This window comes from Hibiscus syriacus, unplaced genomic scaffold, assembly GCF_006381635.1.
Source record: "Hibiscus syriacus cultivar Baekdansim isolate YM2019G1 unplaced genomic scaffold, ASM638163v2 tig00110511_pilon, whole genome shotgun sequence".
Lineage (NCBI taxonomy): Eukaryota > Viridiplantae > Streptophyta > Magnoliopsida > Malvales > Malvaceae > Hibiscus > Hibiscus syriacus.
The window spans coordinates 1,482,920-1,508,092 of record NW_024062767.1 but is presented as its reverse complement, the minus strand read 5'-3'; the positions used below and the strand labels follow the sequence as shown (position 1 = coordinate 1,508,092).

The window sequence follows — 25,173 nt, the reverse complement described above, 5'->3', positions numbered from 1 at the left end:
ATGGGAAAGGCCTGGTTGGTTGACTCGTAGTAAATCGGGGTTCGACTAAAGATTAAAGACTAAAGAAGAGACTAGATTAAAGACTAAAGAAGAGGAAGAAACGTACCTAAATAAGCTGGAGAGTGGAGACCAGAGGTTTGAAAGATCGGCGCAGTAACGAGAGGTTTGAAAGAACAAAATTTATACATAAACTTATCCCTAATATTTGGTTAAATTATAAGTTATATCTTATACAATATTAGGATTTATAAATTAGTCTCTAAAATTACACCTAAATTCATAATAGTCCAAAATTTAATGGATATTTAGTTGGACGTGCAGATGTGGGGCAGGCGGATGCGGGGCAGGTAATGTCTCCAACTCATTACCCGCTCACTATCCGCGACGGGTACCAGTTTCTAAATCCACACCTGCCCACTACCTGCTAAAATTATACCCATCTCTACCCCAATTAAAACGAATGCGATACAGAATCTACGAACCGGAATCATATGAACCGCCGAGGAACACAAATTAGGTTTCACTTTAAACGTTTTTTTATTAGGAAAGTTTGTGGTTGGTGAAAAGACAATAAAGGGCCGAGTTTCCTGCCTAATAAACTTAAAACCATATGTAATTTAATCAAAATGCCAACACCAATTACGTCCAATACGAGCTTGGAAATTCCACCATAAACTGAACAAGTGGGAAAACCCTATCCTCTGTTTTTCTCATCATCCAAACAAAACTCAAAAGAAAATGGAGGAAAATGGCAGTAGAGCTGAAGCCCTACGCCTTCTAGGGATGGCCGAGAAGCTTCTGCAAAACCGTGATTTCAACGGCTCAAGGGACTTCGCAATCTTAGCCCAAGAGACCGAACCCTTATTGGAAGGTTCGGATCAGATCCTAGCGGTCGCCGACGTCCTCCTCGCCGCCGAGAAAAAAATAAACAACCATCACGATTGGTACTCTATCTTGCAAGTCGATCGCAGATCCGAAGACAACGATTTCATCAAGAAACAGTATCGTCGCCTGGCTCTTCTTCTTCACCCCGACAAAAACAAGTTCCCTTTTGCCGATCACGCGTTTAAGATCGTAGCCGATGCATGGTCCGTTTTATCGAACGCCTCGAAAAAATCTCAATACGATAAAAATTTTGGTTTTTTCACGAGGATTGACTTTAGCAGCATCGGCGATCCTTCAAATCAGTCAGGGAAATTGCCGGTCACGAGAAGAGGACAAAATCAGGACGGCGTGCAACGGCAGTCGAAGAGTTCTACGATCCATAGTGAAAATCAAAGGCAGAAACCGTCAACATTTTGGACAGCTTGTCCGTACTGTTACAGGTTGTTTGAGTATCCAGGGTTTTACGAAGGTTGTTGTTTAAGGTGTCAGAATTGCGAGAGATCTTTTCATGCTGTTTCAATTCCAACACTCCCGCCGCTGGTGCCGGGAAAAGAAGCATATTATTGTTGTTGGGGGTTTTTTCCGTTGGGGTTTTTGTTTGGTAATCAAGAGGATGGAGGAAAAGGAAAACCACCCACTGGATTTTCAAGTTGGATGCCTTCTATGATTCCCGGAGGCCAGACGGAGAGTGAAAGAAATGGAGGCAATGTGCCAATTCCAGAGCCGCCACCACAACAACAACCAGCAGCTGCTGCTGCTCCCGTTAAGAAGGTGGTGCAAAGTAGGAACAATGCTTCCAATTCCAACCCAAGGAAGAGAGGGAGGCCAAGGAAGAATCCCATTTGAGGTTTGGGTTGGGAATGAGCTTCGATTTAAAGGGACCTGACCGGATGGCAAGAGTGTTTCCGAGACAAAGACAGATGATTTTGCTGAATGGAGAAGGAAGGATAAGGCTGAGGATGAAACTCTGCTATGTTGGAAGGAAATTGTTGGTATTGCTGTAGTTTTGTTTTGTAGACTGTTGATTTTTTCCATGTACCGACTAGCACATAGATAATTATGTAACAATTCAGCGACTTCTTTAGCAGTATCTATTGTTGTGGTTCGTTCGAACGCCGGAGTAATGTCCTCATCTTCCAATGTCTTGTAGGAAAACATTGTTGGATGCAGTTAACCGATATTGACACAAACTTTTTTCCTACATTTTCCATGATTTGAATGGCCTAACCGCAAATGAATACTAATGATGATAGCAGGGGTTGCATCCTTGTGTTTTAGTACAAGTATTATTCGGTTAACTGATAGACAGATTAAGCCTATGGAAAATTAAGACTGTAAAATGCACAGGCAGTTCAGCAGTGGGTTAATTTGTGGATGTCTGGGTGTCGGCCGTTGATTTCAGTTTAGGTGCTAAATCCCTTGAGCTTTGTTCCTCGGATTAACCATTGACATTGCAGTGATCTTTAGGTTTTGAACTTGTTATTTGTTGAAGCTCTTTTTTGTGCTGCAACGAGAGATTGATCCCAGGTCATCGAGTCTTTATTTTTTCTGATTCGGTAATCAGGTTTTTTTTACAACGTGTTGTATTCAAATGTATGGCATCAAGAATTACATTGTTTTTGATACATCCGGTTCATCATTTGAAAACCAACAAGGATTGGTCCTTAACGAAACCCAGGGAGCAAGTGAATGTGCAACTCAGTTTGACCCTCTATTAACGCAGTGAATTTTCACAGATGGGGAACTTTTAAGAATCGATCGTATAGCAATAATCTGATCATCTAGATGTCCTCTTGCGGATTCATCCGATAATCAGATTTCTAAATTAACCCAAACCCCTAAACTATCCAGCCTTCCCATTCCGCTCCCAATCGTCTCTTGGCATGAATACGACTCCCTGATCTCCTGATCACTCTTTACAAACGCAACTTCATTGAAGCCATAGGAGGCTAAATTGGTTCTGTCATCAAAGTCGATTTCCAAACCGAAAATGGCCAAAGTGGTCGTTTTGCTTATTGAGTATGAATCTCTGTCGACCATTTGTTTCCACTGCGGAACCTACGACCACTTGAAAGATCTTTGTCCGAATCTCCCATCATCTAAGCATCTTGATAATGCTCAACAAGACAACCCCCGCCGCCAGCTCCGCCTGCCGCCAATGTTGCCTAGGAGGACCCCTTTGGTCTGTGGATGATCGTGGAAAGAAGGAAACGCTATCCCAGATTGTCTAATTCTGCTAATCCAGGCTCTAAAAAAGTTTATAATTTTACACCGATTTCAAAACCCGCTTTTGGAGCTAATTTGAATCAAGAACATGTCATCAATGCTAATGCTGAATCTCCGGAGGATTTCACTGGACAAAGGGTTTCGAATATTTCTTCCCAATAAATTTTGCAATCTATTGCTGATAATATCACTGAAATCTCAGCCCCACAGCAGCTGAAAAAAATCTAAATAAAAAATGAAGTCAACTACTGTCCCTAAAAAATCTACAGCTTTAATATTGGTTCCCAGGAAAACGGGCAATATAATATCCAAAATTTCGAAGTCTAATAATGGCATTAATTTGGTCTCATGTAGGGTGTTCGTAGTTCTTCCTCATGTCAGGCAGTGGCACCTGCCCAAAGATGGAAACCAACCGAATATCCTAGGCAAAAACAAGCATCAGGCTGTCCAACTCCAACCTGATAGCCACCCCTCGATCCCAATGGTTGCCCTAACCGGTGAACAGAAGTCCCTATGACAGAATAATCTCCGTTTGTTTTTCTAAACTTTCTTCCTATTTATTTCCTTTTGATCATGAATATCTTTATTTGGAATGCCTGTGGTTGCGACCATTGCAATTTTAATGAAGTTGCTCGTTAATATCTTAGAGATCACAAGCCCAATATCTTTTGCCTTCTTGAAACTCGTATTAGTTTGTCTAAAGCTGATAAAGCTATTGCTGCTCTTAATGTCCCTAAGTCCTGTCATAACGTTTTCGCGGGGACTCGTTAGACTTAAAAAATTTAGTTTAGGGGAGAGGCGATGAAATGTAATTTAGAAAACGGTTTGGTTTGGGAGTCGCCACCAACCATTAAGTTAGGTAGGTTGAAAACCTTAAACGAAAAAAGGGGTATGCGTTTTACCAAAGATTCATTTTTAAGGGTTCGGAAGTCGGTTACATGTAGGGAAGGATTAGCACCCCCACAACGCCCAAATTTTGGTACCTAAACAATTATATATTGTTTAAATATTAGAAATTACAAACTCGAAAATATATTTGAATTAAAATCCTTTTATTCATTTTAATTAATAAAAAATGTCAATTTTCGGATAACTAACGCCTTTTTTTGTGAACAATATTCGAGGAAAAGCCTTTCCTTTTTAGTTAAGAGACTTTCCCATAGATTCCCCTCACAAAAGATATTATATCGCAATTTTTGTAAAATAAAAACGAAATAAAAGTTAAAAGCGATGAAAATACTCGAAATAAATAAACGTGGAACAAGGAAATTTATCGAATATAAAATACATAATTATGGGGAAAATCCTCGAAAAGATACTTTCCCTTTAGTTGGGAGATATCTTCGAAGATTTCCCTCACATTGCAACTTTTCCAATTTTTGTGTATTAAATAATGATGATTGAAAACATGCGAAATAAAAACATTTACAATAAATAGAGATAAGCATATTTATTTACATATGATACAAATGAATACAATACATACAAATATATACATACGAATTGAAATAAATACAAACGAATATTCCAACCCAAAATATAATGGTCAAAAAGTAAATATTTAAAATTTCATGGACCAAAATAAGAAAAACAGAAACTTAAAGGACTAAAATGGCACAAACAGAAATTTAAAGAGCTAAAACAGTAACAACAGAAACTTAAATGACTAAAATAATAAAAATAGAAACTTAAGGGACTAATACAATAAAAACAAACATTTAAGGGACTAAAATCACAAAAATAGAAACTTAAGGGGCTAAAATAGAAAATAAAAATAATCCAAAGCCAAGAACAAAATATTAAACAATATATGTACTATAAATAAACCAAAAATAATATTAGGGACCAAAAGAAAATGAACAAAAACATGAAGGACCAAACAACAATTAAACCAAATGCCTAAACAGTGACCAAAATAAAAGATTTACAAATGCCATGGCCAAATTCGAATATCAAAGAGAATATACACAACATTACAATAGTGACTAAAATGGAACATTTATAAGCACTGGGACCAAAGTCAAATATTTACAAGAATACACAATATAATAATATGACCAAAATATAAATGCTGAAAAATACGTGCTTGAAATAAAATAAAAAGGAACTTCATTAATGCTTCAATATAAGATTACAAAACCATGGGAACTAAAACCGTAGTTACCCCACAAGATAAAAACATGCAGAAGGTCCCTGGCTAAAATGGCACCGTTCTTCTAGATGTATATAAGCCCCAAACAAGCCCATTTCTCACCCATTCCCTTATTTCCCCGTTTTGCCAGAGAGAGAGGGAGAGGGAGAGAGAGAGAGAGAGAGAGAGAGAGAGAGAGAGAGAGAGATTCAATGGTTCCCAAAAACCAGTCGGACTCCGTCGTGCCGACTGCCACTGACTGGCGGTCGCCGCCGTATGCCAGCGTCAGAGATGAGAGAAAAAGAGCATCATTCGAAGCACCCTTTCGCCCTGATCACGGATCTGGGCCCTGTTTGGCCTAAAAAAGGACTAGACATTTCGAATCTAAGAAAAAACCCTTCGATTTCTTCGACTCTGGTGACCACTGGCTTTTAACGGCGTTCAACTGAGGTAAACTCTTCTCATTTCTTCTCTTTTTTGCTCTTATTTTTCTTTGGGGTTTATGTTCTTCAAATCTCTCTATATCCCCTTTTCCCTATTTTTCTCTCTCTCAAGTCTCGAATGGAATCCCCTTTCTCTCTTATCTGCTTTCTTTTATGTTGCCTATGCCTCTGTGTGTGACTGATGATAGATTTGGATTTCCTAAGATTTGTTTTCCATTTTTTACTTGGGTTTTTGATATGATTGCTCTGAATTTCAGTCACTATAGGATGGATGGATCCAGACGGGACAGTCAACAGCAACATCAGAGAGTGGTGGTGGCGGCAGCAACATGATACCCCTAGGGTTAGGGTTTTATAAATCATAGGTGCCCGGGTCGGAAATGGGTTGCTAAGCCGGTTCAGGCTTCGGGTCACGGGGCTCAGTGGGTTTGGACATGTAAACGGGTCTTGGGTGTATTGGGCATGCTTGGTTGATGGGCTTCTGTTGTAATATTGGGCTTCAAGGCCGGCACAAAAATGTAATGTAATAGTTAAAATAATAATAATAATAATAATATTATTATTATTATAATATTTTTGGTATACCTGGACAAAAACGGGCGTCTACAGCTGCCCTTATTTGCACATTATTGTGTTAACAAGAATAAGGCAAAGACAAAAAAGACAACCAGTTTTTGTCCGGTTCTTTTTTTTGGGTTTAAAATTTGATGTGTTTGTAGTTGGGGACGACACAGCTCATACATGATGAAGAAGTCTGGTCATCTAAGGGTGACACGGCTCTTACGTGATGAGGAGATCTGGTCGGGGGATGACACGACTCATACGTGATGAAGAGTTCTGGCCATTTTTAGGGAGGGTGATAACACGGTTCCTACGTGATGAGGAGGTCTGGTCGGGGATGACACAGTTCCTACGTGATGAGGACGTCATGCCATCTATAGGAATGATAACATGGTTCCTACGTGAAGAGGACAGCAGGTTATCTAATATTGACGCGTGTAATGCCCCAATTATTGAATTAAGGATTTTATTAAAAAGATTTAGAAATGGAGGATTTAAGTGATTAAATCATAATAGATGGGTAAATAATTAGAATAATGTTTAAGACTAGATTACAACTATAGATGAATAGAGAGGGCATTTTAGTCCTTTAAAAGGAAAATAAATTTAATAATTATTTTATTAAGGTATTTAATTAAAGAAAAGGGGGAAAATGAGAGGAAAAAGATGTATCTCTATCTTCTTCTTCTTTCACGTCGTTATGCTCTTCTCCATAGCTCCAAAGGTAAGTTTCAATTTAATCGGGTTTCCTTTTGATTGTGGGTTGTCTTTACAACCTTAAGTTATGTAGAAGCTTAAGGAATGATTAATTGAGATTAAAACCAAGAAATGGAGAAAATATTAGAGATTTTAAAAAATGGGTTTTGAAATGACATGTTAGTATATTGGTGTTTATTGAGGCATACTGGTAGATTTGACTTGCCAAAGAGGTAAATGAGAGATTAAGAACATATTAGAAAAGGTGGTTTGATTCTTAGAATTGAATGTTCTTGAAAGATTTTAGATGTTCTAAGAGGCTAAATGAAGGAATGTTAATATGGATAGTTAAGGAATAGTTTAATAGTATTGTAGGGGTAAATATAACGAAAATTGACCCCATTTGGGTTAAAATCAGGTTAAAAACTGGAAATTTTGGGCAAGGGTATCGGTACTGCTAGAACAGTATCGATACTATAGGCTAAAATGGGATAATTTGACTTAGTAGTATCGATACTGATTCAATCAGTATTGATACCGAAGAGGTAGTATCAATACCTTGATAAGGGTATCAATACCAAGCAACATCGAATCTAATTTTGGTATCGATACTGGAAGGGGGTATCGGTACCATAGTATAGTTGTATCAATACCATGGTAAGGGTATCAGTACTAGGCAACATCAAACCTAATTTTGGTATCGATACCGGAAGGAGGTATCAATACCATAGTATAGAAGTATCGGTACCAGGGTAGTAGTATCGATATTATGGATTCATAAATGTTAAAAATAGGTTGATATTGATATAGAAAGTTAATGATATGTTCTTTTGAGTATTGTTTAAGTATAATGGTTAGGAAATATTCTAACATTGGGTATGGTACATGTTTTTATGGATGCTTGAGTATATCAGAATCAAGCTCCCGAATCAAGCAAAATTAAGGGCAAAGGCAAAGTACCGGAGTAATCAACCTTTCATTTTGGATACATAGCAAGTAAAGTCAGGTGAGTGCATTTATTTTGTATATTAAAAGTCACAAAGATATGTTGTTATATATATATATATTGCATTGATATGTCAGTACTATGTGTACTACAAGCACTTTGTGTGCATATCCAAGGGATTCATAATGGGTTGATGAATCACCGTACAAGCACTTTGTGCGCAAATACATGAAATTCATCATGGGTTGATGAATCACTGTACAGGCACTTTGTGTGCGAATCCATAGAATTAATTATAGGTTGATGAATCATCGTACATGCACTTTGTGTGCAAATCCACGGAATTCATCATGGGTTGATGAATCACCGTACAAACACTGTGTGCAAACCCAAGGAATTCATAATGAGTTGATGAATTTCCGTATAGGCACTACTTGTGAATTGTAATAAATGAACACGAATAGAAAGTGGGTAAATGACCATAATAGCACCAAGGTTGCAAAGTTATAAGGTTTACAATAAATTGTAAAGAGTCGCTCGATATTTGAATGGTTACCCTATACTTATGTTTATAAGTTGCTTATGATTGAGTATGCCTCTCTGAGTAATACTTAACGTGTGTTCATTTCACGCGTAGGTTGAATACCAGCTGAGTAAGGAGATCATCGGACATCAAGTCAGAGTCGCCTAATCAGTAACAATATGACATACATGTCTAATTTTGATATATTTTAGTCGTCATGTAATAGGTTTAGTAAAAAAAAACACTCTGTAAAACTTTTGACATAAACTACTGTAAAACGGTGAAATCTGGAATATCTCTTTTTAGTTATGTATGTATGTTAATGCATGTTTTAATTATAAATAAATTCTAATGGTTTATAAAATGAAACAAAATTGTATGGATTTTCAAATGGAAAACTATTTTAAAAAATGATGTGACATATGTAACTCGTATATGTAAAGGTATACGGGAGATGGGTGTTACAACGCGGCTCCTACGTGATAAGGAGGTCTGGTAAGGGGATGACACGGTTCCTACGTGATGAGGACGGCAGGCCATCTTTAGGGAGGGTGATAACACGGTTCCTACGCGATGAGGATGGCAGGTTATCTTAGGTTGACGCGGCTCCTACGTGATGAGGAGGTCTGGTCGGGGATGACATGGTTCTTACATGATGAGGACGATTGATCATCTTTAGAGATTATGGTTCCAAGAGAAACCAACTCAAAGATGATGCTTAAATAGAAGCTGTCTCAAGAGAGACAATCTTTGTTTCAAGGTTAACGATCTCAAAGATATTTGTTTTGTTTCAAGGGAGGAGGATATGATAAAGCAATTTCCACATTTATTTGCTTCAGGTACTTATTTAAATTCGAGGACGAATTTTATTAAAGGGGGAGAACTGTAATACCGTAATTATTGAATTAAGGACTTTATTGAAAAGATTTAGAAATGGAGGATTAAGTGATTAAATGATAAAAGATGGGTAAATAATTGGAATAGTGTTTTAGACTAGATTGCAACTATAGATGAATAGAGAGGGCATTTTAGTCTTTTAAAAGGGAAATAAATTTAATAATTATTTTATTAAGGTATTTAATTAAAGAAAAGGAGGAAAATGAGAGGATAAAGATATATCTTTATATTCTTTTTCTTTCACGTGGTTAAGCTCTTCTCTATACCTCCAAAGGTATGTTTTAATTTAATTGGTTTTCCTTTTGATTGTGGGTTGTTTTTACAACCGTAAGTGATACAGAAGTTTAAGGAAGGATTAATTGAGATTAAAACCATGAAATGGAGAAAATATTAGAGATTTTAGAAAATGAGTTTTGAAATGATATGTTAGTATATTGGTGTTTATTGAGGTTTACTGGTAGATTTGACTTGCCAAAGAAGTAAATGAGAGATTAGAAGTATTAGATGAGATTAAGAACATATTAAAAAGTGGCTTGATTCTTAGAATTGAATGTTCTTGAAAGATTTTTGATGTTCTAAGAGGCTAAATGAAGGAATGTTAGTATGGATAGTTAAGGAAGAGTTTAATAGTATTGTAGGGAGTAAATATAACGAAAATTGACCCCATTTGGGTGAAAATCGGGTTGAAAATTGGAAATTTTGGGCAAGGGTATCTGTACTGCTAAAACAGTACCGATACTATAGGCTAAAATGGGATAATTTGGCTGAGTAGTATCTATACCGATTAAATCAATATCGATACCGACGAGGTAGTATCGATACCATGATAAGGGTATCGATACCAAGCAATATCAAATCTAATTTTAGTATCGATACCGGAAGGGGGTATCGATACCATAGAATAGTAGTATCGATACCATGGTAAGAGTATCGATACCCGACAACATCAAACCTAATTTTGGGATCGATACCGGAAGGGGGTATTGGTACCATAGTATAGAAGTATTAGTACTCTGGTAGGAATATCGATACTCTGGATCCAAAAATGTTAAAAAAAGGGATGATATTGGTATAGAAAGTTAATGATATATTCTTTTGAGTATTGTTTAAGTATAATGGTTAGGAAATATTCTAACATTGGGTATGGTACATGTTTTTATGGATGCTTGAGTAGATCAGAACCAACTCCCGAATCAAGCAAAATTAAGGGCAAAAGAAAAGTACTTGAGTAATCAGCCTTATATTTTGGATACACAGCAAGTAAAGTCAGGTGAGTGCATTTATTTTGCATAATAGGAGTTATAAAGATATGTTGTTAAATATATATATATATATATATATATATATATATATATATATATTGCATTGATATGTGAGTGCTATGTGTACTACGGGCACTTTGTGTGCATATCCTTGGGATTCATTATGGGTTGATGAATCATTGTACAGGGACTTTGCATGCAAATCCATAAAATTCATCATGGGTTGATGAATCACCGTACAGGCACTTTGTGTGTAAACTCACAGAATTCATCTTGAGTTGATGAATTTCCGTATAGGCACTACTTGTGCATTCTAATAAATGAACATGAATAGAAAGTGGGTAAATGACCATAATAGCACCAAGGGTGAAAAGTTATAAGGTTTACAATAAAATGTAAAGAGTCGCTTGATATTAAAATAGTTACCCTATATTTATGTTTATAAGTTGCTTATGATTGAGTATGCCTCACTAAGTAATACTTATCGTGTGTTCATTTCACGCGTAGGTTGAATACCAGCTGAGTAAGGTGATTATTGGACATCAAGTCAGAGTCACCTAATCAGTAACAATATGACATACATGTCTACTTTTGATATATTTTAGTCGGCATGTAATAGGTTTAGTAAAAAACGCTCTGTAAAACTTTTGAATTAAACTACTGTAAAATGGTGATATCTGGAATATCTCTTTTTAGTTGTGTATGTAAGTTAATGCATGTTTTAATTATAAAAAAATTCTAATGGTTTAAAAAATGAAGCAAAATTGTACGAATTTTCAAATGGAAAACTATTTTAAAAATGATGTGACATCTGTAACTCGTATACGTAAAGGTATACAGGAGATGGGTGTTACATTTATTAGTATCAGAGCTACAGGTTTAGCCGATTCTCTACAGAAAATGAGGGTATTTTGATATAAAAGAGTTTACATGCCACTAAGATGTCAAGGTTACTGATAGGGTATATAACGAATATGAAAGATGTCTCTCCTTACTAACTTAATCATTATCTTTTTTAACATTATGATAGATGTCAGATTCTACGAATTCGAGAAGAGCGGCTGGTCGAGAGATTAGAGACGAGTCAAGTAGTGAAAGCTATGAAGAGAATAGTGAACATCCGATTCCGTCTGAGAACGCTAGTGCATCGGCACCTCAGAATATGCCTATTTCGAAGTTTGGAGCTTTTCTGTAAGCTCTCGACGCTATTTTGACAAGGTTCCAACCTCCTCCTTCTCCCCCTACTCCTCCAGTACCGTGAATGTTAATTCCAAAGGAGTTAAGAAGTTTGGGAGCTCCTGAGTTCAGAGGAGAAAAAGGTGAAGGTCCTATGGACGCAGACTTATTGTTGAACTATGTGATGATGATGTTGGAAAGCCTTCAGTTATCTGATTATGAGAAGTTGGGCGGAGCTGTATCGTAACTCAGAGGATGGGCTCAGGTATGGTGGACAAACACAATAATGTATATGTCGCCCGAGCAAGTGAACTGGTAGTTTTTTCAAGAGGAGTATAAAAAAAAGTATATCGACGAGCAGTTCATGAGATCAATGTTGTTGAAGTTTCTCAACTTAAAATAAGGCGACCGAGCGGTGCATGAATATGAAGCTAAATACAACAAGCTTAGCCGTTACGTTACTGAGGTGGCCCTTAATAAAAAAGCTCGACGAGATTGGTTTATTGAGGGACTGAGGCCAAAGTTGAAAGAGATGATATTGGCATTGAATTTGCCTAGTTTAAAGGAAGAGATAAATAGAGAAAAGGCGATTGAAAGAGCTCAATAGGAGACATTGGCAGAAGAGTAGAGTGTACAGATAGGAAAAAGGTTTGGGATGTCTTCATCTACATCTCATGCTAAGAGAGGCAAATACTCAGGTTCCCGATATACTGATAGAGAGGACGCTGATGCAGATGCACATAAGTGTAAGAAGTCCCATTCTTTTACCGCAAGCTCGGGTAGAGATTTTGGAGAAAGAAGTAATCAATGTCAGATATGTGACAGATTTCATCAGGGAACATGTAGAGTGATTTCTGGCGCTTGTTTTGTTTTTGGAGAATCAAGTCACTATGCTCGGAATTATCCTCAAAAGTCTGGGGATAGATCAACATAAACTGAGAGATTGGTAGCTGCACCAAGTAGAAGTAGAGGAAGATCAGGAGGTGAACATGAGTTTAGTAAGAGACAAGAGACTCAGGGAGTGGCTGGAGTTTATAATATAAAGACCAGTGATGAGCCTGAGATCATAATAGGTACATTTCACCTATTTGATGAGCCTGCTTTTGTTCTAGTTGATCCGGGTTCTACGCACTCTTATATTAGTACAAAGTTGGTTAGAACTAGAAAAAGTATCTTAGAACCAATTTTTAGTGAAATGGTAGCGGTAAACCCTATGGGTCATGGTGCAAGGGTAACACGGGAATGTAGAAAGTGTCCAATTAAAATTCAAGGGGTTGTCTTTTTGGCAAACTTAATGGAGGTGCCCTTTGATGAGTTTGAAATCATTTTGGGCATGGATTGGTTATCTCCACATCACGGATGGGTAGATTTTCGCCGGAAACAACTATTTTTAAAGGATGCAGAAGGCTCCGAAATTATAGTGATTGGTGATAAAGCGAAGTATCCCTCCAATGTGATATCAACCATGGCAGCAAAACAAAATGATGTCAAAAGGATGCGTAACTTTTCTAGCTAATGTGATAGATACTAGAGTTCTGTAAGTGAGATTTCAGGATATCCCTATAGTTAGGGAGTTTCCAGAGGTTTTTCCGAAAGAGTTACCGGGTTTGCCTCCCGATCGTGAAGTATAATTCACAATTGATGTTTACCCGGGTACCAAACCTGTTTCTATGGCTCCGTATAGAATAGATCCAATGGAGTTAAGGGAACTAAAAGAACAGTTGCAGGAGCTACTTGACAAAGGATTCATTCGACCCAATGTTTCTCTTTGGAGCGCACCTGTGCTATTCGTGAAAAAGAAGAACGGGTCTATGAGGTTATATATTGACTACCTTTAATTAAATAAAGTAACGATAAAGAACAAGTATCCTCTTTCGAGGATTGATGACTTGTTTGATCAGTTGAAAGGTGCAACAGTGTTCACTAAGATAGATATAAGGTCGGGGTACCATCAGTTAAGGATTGAAAAGGAGGATATTTCCAAGATGATTTTTTAGACTTGGTACAGACACTATGAATTTGTGGTAATGCCGTTTGGATTAACAAATGCTCCTACAACATTTATGGATTTAATGAAAAGAGTAATCCAACTGTATTTGGATCAGTTCATGGTTGTGTTTATAGATGATATTTTGGTATATTCCAAGTCAAGGGAGGAACAAGATGCTTATCTTCAAGTGGTTCTTCAGATACTTCGTAATAAGAAGTTGTACGCGAAACTATCCAAAAGCGAATTTTGGTTAGATGAAATAGCGTTTCTTGGTCATATAGTATTTGCAGAGGGCATAAGAGTGGATCCTAAAAAGATTCAAGCTATAGTGGATTAGCATCCCCCAAAGAATGTTTTTGAAGTTCAGAGTTTCTTGCGGCTCGCTGGTTATTATAGGAGATTTGTGAAGAATTTTCTGATGCTAACTCTTCTGTTAACTAAGTTGTTACAGAAGAATGTGTCTTTTGTTTGGATGGATAGATGCCAAGAAAGTTTTGAAATGCTTAAAAGAATAGTAACCGAGGCTCCAGTGCTCATGCAACCTGAGTCAGGTAAAGAATATGTTGTATACAATGATGCATCTCATAACGAATTGGGATGTGTACTGATGCAAGAGGGTAAAGTCATTAATACTATCATTTGAGAAAATAATTTTAATTTTCTCATTTGAGAAAATAATTACTTTACAGTAATTAATACTATCAAATTGTTTTACAAACCATTCAGAGCATATTCAACTCAATCAATTAGTACGTGCCAACTATATTCAAAATAACCAAATACATTTAAATAATCTATTTTCTGATCTGAAACTTTGTAAGGGAGGTGCTTACCTGTCTTGCTCTTCTTCGCTTCTCTTCTCACTTCTGTAACCTACGTGTGAAACAATCACACGCTAAGTCTATGACTTAGTGAGGCATTACATTTATAAAAGAACTCTAATTATTTAAACATGCAGGAACACATCATCTCATGATGTCATACCAAAACAATATAACATTACATACAATGTAATATACACATATACATATCTCACACTATTTCCATTACTAACCTTATTCCACTATATATATTCTTATCATTTATGTCTTATAATCATATACTCGTATGTCTATTCTTTTAAGCCACATATGATTCATTTAATCAAGCAATACACACATCATCATATAATCATATAATTCAATTCATATTACAAAAGCATATACTTTACATGTAATATATATATTTATTGTTATCTCTTTGTTAGCCGATGTACATATGTGAGAACTTAAGGTATGTGAGTACATTGTGGTTGTGCATTATTATACTGTCACCACAGCTCGTATAATTTTCCCGAAGGAGCAATCCAGAGGTCATAAAGAACCTCGACAACTGTCCATAGGTCCCGAAGAACCTAGGTAAACTGTCCACATGTTCCTTAGAACATAGGTATACTGTCCATATGTCTCAAAAGGCATAGGTAATTATGTCCATATGTTCTGAAAGACATAGGTAATTCTATCCATATGTCCCAAAAGACATAGGTAATTCTGTCCATATGTTCCGTAGAACATAGGTAAACCCTCGACTCTTGGCATGCCAACTATACCTCTAGCTTTCATGTCACACAACATGGGAATTAATATTCATGTTATCATACATTCACATATACACATAGTCTCATAGTTCTTTCACATAGCTCATTGTCATATAAATCACATAGTCATATAATATTTCAACTGACTATATCTTATGTTCATTTCATGCTTAAATTATATAATATCTAATGACTTATCTCATTTCTCATTTGTTTATATACGTATGTCATTTCTTGTTCACTTATGTTCATATATACATCACATAGCACGTATTCTCATATATTCAGATAACTTGGATCAAATATACATATAGTCACGTAAATCACTTTTGCATAACTTATATCAAATTTTTATGTCATTTCACACTTCTTGTTACATTGCTTATATCTTACTCTTATGTCTTCTCATATACATATATTCACATATACATATTATTTCATTATCCTTATTATTATTTTTATTATCACCATTAATCCCTTTTATTTACCATATTCATATCAATAACACATATACTCATGCACACATATAAATCATAGCAAACACATACTTCTATGAATTCATGCATTTTACTATTGAAAATAGACTTATCACAAGTCTTATTTTCCATTGAACATCATATACTAAATAATATGCACTCACCTTGGCCTCACTAAGTTTCAATCCCATTTTATGATTCCTTTCTTTCGATCGAATTTTAACCTGATAGTCGTCCTGGAACTTGTTCGTGCTCTATATTTACATAATTATACATTGATACATATCAATATGCAATTGTTGTATTCTAATCTACATTTCTTAGACCAAAATAAAGGTATGATTCTATTTCCCCTTGAAGTGCATCGGTACATTCTACAGTGCATCGATGTATTCTTTAACATGTGCATCGATGCACTATCTATGCATCGGTACTCAAATTACATTCGATGTTTTCATTTTAAGGGAGTGCATCGATGCACTAATTACATTCGATGCTTATTTTTTTGAGAGTGCATCGATACACATTGAATATGCATCGATGCACACAACCCATAAATTCTATTTTGAGCACGAAAATGTCCTACTTTGTCCTCAAATTCCAGTTATTAACCCCTCCTTATACCTTAAAACTTATCTATACACATGTAAACCTTTTTATAACACTATAACACTTCACCATCTCTCATAATTCACCATAATTCTTGAATCAAAGAATTTCATCAAATTTTCCATGTCTTCTTAATTCAATTCTATCACCTCTAACTTCTTAATTAACCCTTTGACAAGTCAAATTTAACCTCAAATTCTACTTATCAACTCTTTTCCAAAATTTCATTTAAAAACTTCAAATCTTTGATCTCTCTTAACTTCTTCATCTTATGGTTTTAAGACAAATTAAGCTTTCCTTAAGCTTAATTATCATCTCAATAATTAAACCCTCCTTCAAATTGAAAGGAAACAATCACTTGACATAATCTTACCTTACCAATGGAGCCACGAGAAGAAAGGAAGAAGAAAGCCAAGCATCTCCAGAGTCTTCTAATTTTTCTTCTTTTTCTCTCCACGTGTATACTTCTTTTATAAGGGAAAAATAAAAATCTTCTTTGTCAAATGACCATTATACCCCTTATTCCATTTGTTATTTACTGAACAATAAAATAAATCTTTCAAAATCAGACTTCAAATTTTCAAAACTTCCATTTTAGTCACTAACCTCGATTTTGGGATATTACAAATCTCCACTTCTTTAAGAAAATTCATCATCAAATTTTCACTGTACACATCGATAAGTACACTACCTCTATATATCTTCTAATACTCTTTATCCACATTCGTTCTTTTATACATTCATCTACTGTCGCTTATCGTATAACCAGTAACCTCAATCCATTTCTGTCTTTTCTCTCATTCGATTATGCATTTTCCTTTGACCATTCTAAAATTCCATATCATGTCACTCATCACATAGACAGTAACATCCATTTTCATCTCTCAATCTCATAAATCCATCTCTAATTACCTTATAACCATAACCAAACTCATTTTCCATCATCATTTGACCAAGAACACAACCTTAAATCTTCTTTAAATATGATTAACATACACTTTAAAGAATCTTTTCACATCACCTTGCACACTTTTCTTACTTCAATATCGAAATTATCATCTACACTCCCATATAACCTTTATCGTATCTGATCCTTTAAAGTCAATCATTTTCATTTCTTTATTCCATTATTCCTTTATTCATTCAAAATTGAAATCTCCTTATACATAAATCATATCTTTCCTTTCATGTTCGCATACTTTTTTCCTATCACTTATACTAATCGCTGATTACCGATCTTTATCACCTTTTCATAACTTTGATAATCAATTTCACTTATATAAACCTCATTCTTTACAATCTCTTATACTTGTATTTTCCTCAATCATACGAATCCTTATCTCCTTTACTACCTTACATTTCCATACTCAGAATACACCACCATATCCAAATCCACTTCATATTTGGCTATCATAACCGGACAATATCTTATAATCTTATAATTTCGGTACATTTTATCACATACTCTGGTTAGCCAACGCTAACTTTTTCCATCTTAATTGCAAACCCTTATCATATACACACTTTTACTTATACACAATACTATCCATTCGTTTCAAACTCATAAGCTCTGACTTTATACATCTTATACGCTTGTCACTGATACACTTATCTTAAACTCTTCTACCAATTCTCACTGCATCATTTGATCTTTTAACGCTCTTATGGTGACACTTGTTCACTATATTCTATCTTATCCACGAAATAACAAACCGAATCCATATCACCTTTCTGATTCAAAACAATGAAAACTTTCTATCATTATTTAGATATGATTTCAACTTTCTGAAATCAACCTTTAATCTTATAAGACACTTTTTGAGGTTTTCACTCTTCATCCTGCCTGGCCAGGGCAGGTGAATTGCTATCACCATCAGATTTGTCAGCTATCAATTCACTTCGACAATTTCTATAATCCATTTATATTATATCATATAAATCTTATTCTATTAGCAAGACAACATACTCCTTACACTATCATATCAGAAATTTTCACTTTGAGTTGGCATGTACACAATTTAAAAACTCTTTTACCTTCGGTTTAAGCCTAGAATCAGCTAAACCTTAGCTCTGATACCATTAAATGTAACACCCCCAACCCGTATCCAACCCGGATCCGAGTTCGAGGTGTCACATTGACTTTTCAAAACCATGCTCTTTACAAATCCACTAAAATCTTAATTTCCACATTTGAGAAAATAATTACTTTAGAGTAATTAATACTATCAAATTGTTTTACAAACTATTCAGAGCATATTCAACTCAATCAATTAGTACATACCAACTATATTTAAAATAACCAAATACATTTAAATCATCTATTTTCGGATCTGAAACTTTGTACAGGAGAACCTGACCTGTCTTGCTCTTCTTCGCTTCTCTTCTCGCTTCTGTAACCTACGTGTGAAACAATCAGACGCTAAGTCTATGACTTAGTGAGGCATTACATTTAAAATAACTCTAATTATTTAAACATGTAGGAACACATCATCTCATGATGTCATACCAAAACAATATAACATTACATACAATGTATATAATACATATCTTACACTATTTCCATTACTAACCTTATTCCACTATCTATATTCTTATAATTTATGTCTTATAATCATATACTCGTATGTCTATTCTTTTAAGACACATATGATTTATTTAACCAAGCAATACACACATCATCATATAATCATATTACAAAAGCATATACTTTACATGTAATATATATATATTTATTGTTATCTCTTTGTTATCCCATGTACATATGTGAAAACTTAAGGTATGTGAGTACATTAAGGTTGTGCACTATTATACTGTCACCATAGCTCGTATAATTGTCCCAAAGAACTTATCCAGAGGTCATAAAGAACCTCGACAACTATCCATAGGTCCCGAAGAACCTATGTTCACCCATGTACATATGTTATCTCATTTGTTCATATACGTATGTCATTTCTTGTTCACCTATGTTCATATATACATCACATAGCACGTAATCTTATATATTATTCTCATATATTCACATAGCATGGATCAAATATACATATAATCACGTAAATCACTTTTGTATAGCTTATATCAACTTTTTATGTCATTTCACACTTCTTGTTACAATGCTTATATCTTACTCTTATGTCTTCTCATATATATTCACATAAAATATTATTTCATTATCCTTATTATTATTCTTATTATCACCATTAATCCCTTTTATTTACCATATTCATATCAATAAGACATATACTCATGCACACATATAAATCATAACAAACACATACTTGTATGAATTCATGCATTTTACTATTGAAAATAGACTTATCACAAGTCTTATTTTCCATTGAACATCATATACTAAATAATGTGCAGTCACCTTCGCCTCATTACGTTCCAATCCCATTTTATGATTCCTTTCTTTCGATCGAATTTTAACCTGATAGTCGTCCTGGAACTTGTTCGTGCTCGATATCTACATAAACATACATTGATACATATCAGTATCCAATTGATGTATTCTAATCTATCATTTCTTAGACCAAAATAAAGGTCTAATTTTATTTCCCCTTGAAGTGCATCGACACATTCTACAGTACATCGATGCATTCCTTAACATGTGCATCGATGCACTATCCATGCATCGTCACACAAATTACATTCGATGTTTTCATTTTAAGGGAGTTCATCGATGCACTCCTTATGCATCGATGCACTAATTACATTCGATGTTTATTTATTTGAGAGTGTATCGATACACATTGAATATGCATCGATGAACACAACCCATAAATTCCATTTTGAGCACGAAAATGTCATACTTTTTCCTCAAATTCTAGTTATTAACCCCTCCTTATACCTTAAAACTTATCTATACATATGTAAACCTTTTTATAACACTATAACACTTCACCATCTCTCATAATTCACCATAATTCTTGAATCAAAGAATTTCATCAAATTTTCCATGTCTTCTTAATTCAATTCTATCACCTCTAACTTCTTAATTAACCCTTTGACAAGTCAAATTTAACCTCAAATTCTACTTATCAACTCAAATTCTTAACTCCTTCATCTTATGGTTTTAATACAAATTAAGCTTTCCTTAAGCTTAATTATCATCTCAAGAATTAAACCCAACTTCAAATTGAAATAAAACAATCACTTGACATAATCTTACCTTACCAATGGAGCCACGAGAAGAAAGGAAGAAGAAAGCCAAACATCTCCAGAGTCTTCTAATTTTTCTTCTCCTCTCCACGTGTATACTTCTTTTATAAGGGAAAATAAAAATCTTTCTTTGTCAAATGACCATTATACCCCTTATTCCATTAGTTATTTACTGAACAATAAAATAAATCTTTTAAATCTTTCAAAATCAGACTTTAAATTTTTAAAACTTCCATTTTAGTCACTAACCCCGATTTTGAGATATTACAACTACTCAATGGATAAATATGTAGAGCTGTATATAAAAGAGATAATTAGACTGCACGGAGTACCATTATCGATAGTGTTCGATCGAGATCCAAGGTTTATTTCGAGATTTTGGAAGTCTTTGCATGAGGCATTGGGTACTCGATTGAACTTTAGTATAGCTTTTCATCCGTAGACAGATGGGCAGTCAGAGCAAGCTATTCATATATTGAATGATATGTTTAGGGGATGTGTGATTGAATTTAAGGGATCATGGGAAATGTATTTACCTTTAGCAGAATTTGTGTATAACAATAGTTATCAATCAAGTATTATGATGGCCCCGTATGAAGCTCTATATGGGAGAAAATGCATAACACCATTAAATTGGTTTGAATTGAAAGATAAGGATTTGGTTGGCCCAAATTTAATGAAAGATATGGAGGATAAAGTGAAGATTAATTAGAACGATCTAAAGATAGCCACAGATCGACAGAAGCCCTATGAAGATTTGAAAAGAAAAGAAATAGAATACCAAGAGGGAGATGAAGTATTTTCAAAAGTATCGCATTGGAAGAAGGTATTACGTTTTGAGCAAAAAGGAAAGCTGAGTTCGAGGTTCATTGGACAATACAAAATATTAAAAAGGGTTGGACTCGTAGCTTATCATTTAGCTTTACTTCCGAACATGGATAAGATTCACAATGTTTTCCATGTATCGATGTTTAAAAGATACAGATCAGACCCCTCCCAAGTTATCACTCCTGAGAAAATAGAGATCCGACCAGATTTGACTTATGATGAAGAACCAATATGGATTTTGGCTAAGGAAACCAAGGAATTGTGTAACAAAAGGATTCCGTTGGTTAAAGTGCTTTGGAAGAATCATAAGGTTGAAGAGGCTACATGGGAAAGAGAGGAGGATATGATAAAGCAATTTCCACATTTCTTTGCTTCAGGTACTTGTTTAAATTCGAGGATGAATTTTACTGAAGGGGGATAATTGTAATGCCCCAATTATTTATTTAAGGACTTTATTGAAAACATTTAGAAATGGAGGATTTAAGTGATTAAATGATAAAAGATGAGTAAATAATTAGAATAGTGTTTTAGACTAGATTGCAACTATAGATGAATAGAGAGGACATTTTAGTCATTTAAAAGGGAAATAAATTTAATAATTATTTTATTAAGGTATTTAATTGAAGAAAATGAGAGGAAAAAGATATATCTTTATCTTTTTCTTCTTTCACGTGGTTAAGCTCTTCTTTATAGCTCCAAAGGTAAGTTTCAATTTAATCGGTTTTCCTTTTGATTGTGGATTGTTTTACAACCTTAAGTGATATAGAAGCTTAAGGAAGAATTAATTGAGATTAAAACCATGAAATTGAGAAAATATTAGAGATTTTAGAAAATGGGTTTTGAAATGATATGTTAGTATATTGGTGTTTGTTGAGGTTTACTGGTAGATTTGACTTTCCAAAGAGGTAAATGAGAGATTAGAAGTATTAGATGGGATTTAAAACATATTAAAAAAAGTGGTTTGATTCTTAGAATTGAATGTTCTTGAAAGATTTTTGATGTTCTAAGAGGCTAAATGAAGTAAGAGTTTAATAGTATTGTAGGGGGTAAATATAACAAAAATTTACCCCATTTGGGTGAAAATCAGGTTGAAAACTGAAAATTCTGGGAAAGGGTATTGGTAGTACCGATACTATAGGCTAAAATGGGATAATTTGGCTGAGTAGTATATATACTGATTCAATCAATATCGATACCGACAAAGTAGTATCGATACCATGATAAGGGTATCGATACCAAGCAACATCGAATCTAATTTTGGTATCGATACCCGGCAACATCGAACCTATTTTTGGTATCGATACCAGAAGGGGGTATTGGTACCATAATATAGAAGTATCGGTACTAGGGTAGTAATATCGATACTATGATTCCAGAAATGTTAAAAATGGATAATATTTGTATATAAAGTTAATGATATGTTCTTTTGAGTATTGTTTAAGTATAATGGTTAGGAAATATTCTAACATTGGGTATGGTACATGTTTTTATTGATGCTTGAGTAGATCAGAACCAAGCTTTCGAATCAAGCAAAATTAAGGGAAAAGGCAAAGTACCGGAGTAATCAGCCTTACATTTTGGATACATAGCAAGTAAAGTAAGATGAGTGCATTTATTTTGTATATTAAGAGTTATAAAGATATGTTGTTATATATATATATATATATATATATATATTGCATTGATATGCCAGTACTATGTGTACTACAAGAACTTTGTGTGCATATCGAAGGGATTCATCATGGGCCGTACAAGCACTTTGTGTGCAAATCCACAGAATTAATCATAGGTTGATGAATCACCATACATGCACTTTGTGTGCAAATCCACGGAATTCATCATGGGTTGATGAATCACCGTACAGACACTTTGTGTGCAAACCCACGAAATTCATAATGAGTTGATGAATTTCCGTATAGACACTACTTTTGAATTTGTAATAAATGAACACGAATAGAAAGTGGGTAAATGACCATAATAGCACCAAGGTTGCAAAGTTTCAAGGTTTACAATAAATTGTAAAGAGTCGCTCGATATTAGAATGGTTACCCTATATTTATGATTATAAGTTGCTTATGATTGAGCATGGCTCTCTAAGTAATACTTAATGTGTGTTCATTTCACGCATAGGTTGAATACCAACTGAGTAAGGAGATCATCAGACATCAAGTCAGAGTCGCCTAATCAGTAACAATATGACATACATGTCTGCTTTTGATATATTTTAGTTGGCATGTAATAGGTTTAGTAAAAAAATGCTCTGTAAAACTTTTGAATTAAACTACTGTAAAATGGTTAAATTTGGAACATCTCTTTTTAGTTGTGTATGTAAGTTAATGCATGTTTTAATTATAAATAAATTCTAATGGTTTATAAAATGAAACAAAATTGTACGGATTTTCAAATGGGAAATTATTTTAAAAGTGATGTGACATCTGTAACTCGTATATGTAAAGGTATACGGGAGATGGGTGTTACAACTCGGCTCCAACGTGATGAGGAGGTCTGGTCAGGGGATGACACGGTTCCTACGCGATGAGGACGGCATGTTTTCTAAGGTTGACGCAGCTCTTATGTGATGAGGAGGTCTGGTCAGGATGACACGGTTCCTACATGATGAGGATGACTAGTCATCTTTAGGGATTATGGTTCCAAGAGAAACCAACTCAAAGATGATGCTTAAAGAGAAGCTGTCTCAAGAGAGACAAACTTTGTTTCAAGGTAAACGATCTCATAGATATTTGTTTTGTTTAAAGGGAAACAAACTCAAAGATGATTTTTGTTTTGTTTCAAGTGAAACAAACTCAAATATTTCTTTTCTTTGTTTAAAGTGAAACAGACTCAAAGATAAGTGTTTCAAAAGAATCTGTCTTGAGAGAGAAAATTTTGTTTCAAAGGAAACAAACTCAAAGATAACTAATAATCTACTTGTTCCTGCTGATGGAGGAAATAGCTTCAGAAGATCTGATCGTTCACATCAGGATGTTGAATCCCCAAAGATACCCTAACATTCGATGTTGATTGCTTCAAAGATGCCGTAATATTCGATGTTGATTGCTTCAACACTGATTCTAAGCATGAGCTTTGTGTTTGAGAGCCACATGTCAACTACCAAGATCCACTCCAGAGAGATTGTCTTGTTTGAAAAGCATTTTTCTTATTCTTTTATTTTCAAAAAAGTCTGAAAATATCAATTAAAATAGTTTGCAAAATGTTTAATCAAAGATTTAAAAATATTGCCCTTTCAAGGTTTCACAATTAACAAATCATAAAACAAGAGTTCATTGGATATCAAAGAATTAATTATACTATTAATCCTTCAATAATTTATAGATATTTGAAAAGTGTCAAGATCAATGCTATATTTGAGAAATGGTTAAGTAAGGAAATGATAAAAAATGTCTCAGGTTTTTATTTTTGGTCAAAGGTAGGTTATCATTTATTTGTTATTCACTGATATGATAGAGTAGCTTCTTTACTCATTTCTTGGAAGTTTTCTCTGACTCCCAACTCTCATGATCTTATTCGTGTTGTGCGATGCCTCATCCAGGGATGTATGCAATCGCCTCCTATGCAATAGCTGCACCATCTTCATATTCGAGTCGTCTTTTTAGGTTTTCAACTCAAATCCTCATTTGGTTTAAAGACGTTATTCAAAATTTACATCTTGAACCCCCTTTTGTTATTTTTTCCTATCATTCGTTAAAGATTTTAGAAAAGCTTTGGCAATTAAAAGATTAATTCTGATGGGTGGGATGAAAACTGAAGATAATCCCTTCTGTTTAGAAAT

General features: G+C 34.7%; 1 protein-coding gene across 1 annotated transcript; it reads left to right on the top strand.

Annotated features, from left to right (window-relative positions):
* Positions 1-697: 697 nt before the first annotated feature.
* LOC120130116 lies at positions 698-1,998 on the top strand. The gene has a single exon (XM_039147445.1). It carries the CDS (start codon positions 739-741, stop codon positions 1,729-1,731), a length of 993 nt encoding a protein of 330 aa, XP_039003376.1. The 5' UTR covers positions 698-738; the 3' UTR covers positions 1,732-1,998.
* The last annotated feature ends 23,175 nt before the right edge of the window (positions 1,999-25,173 follow it).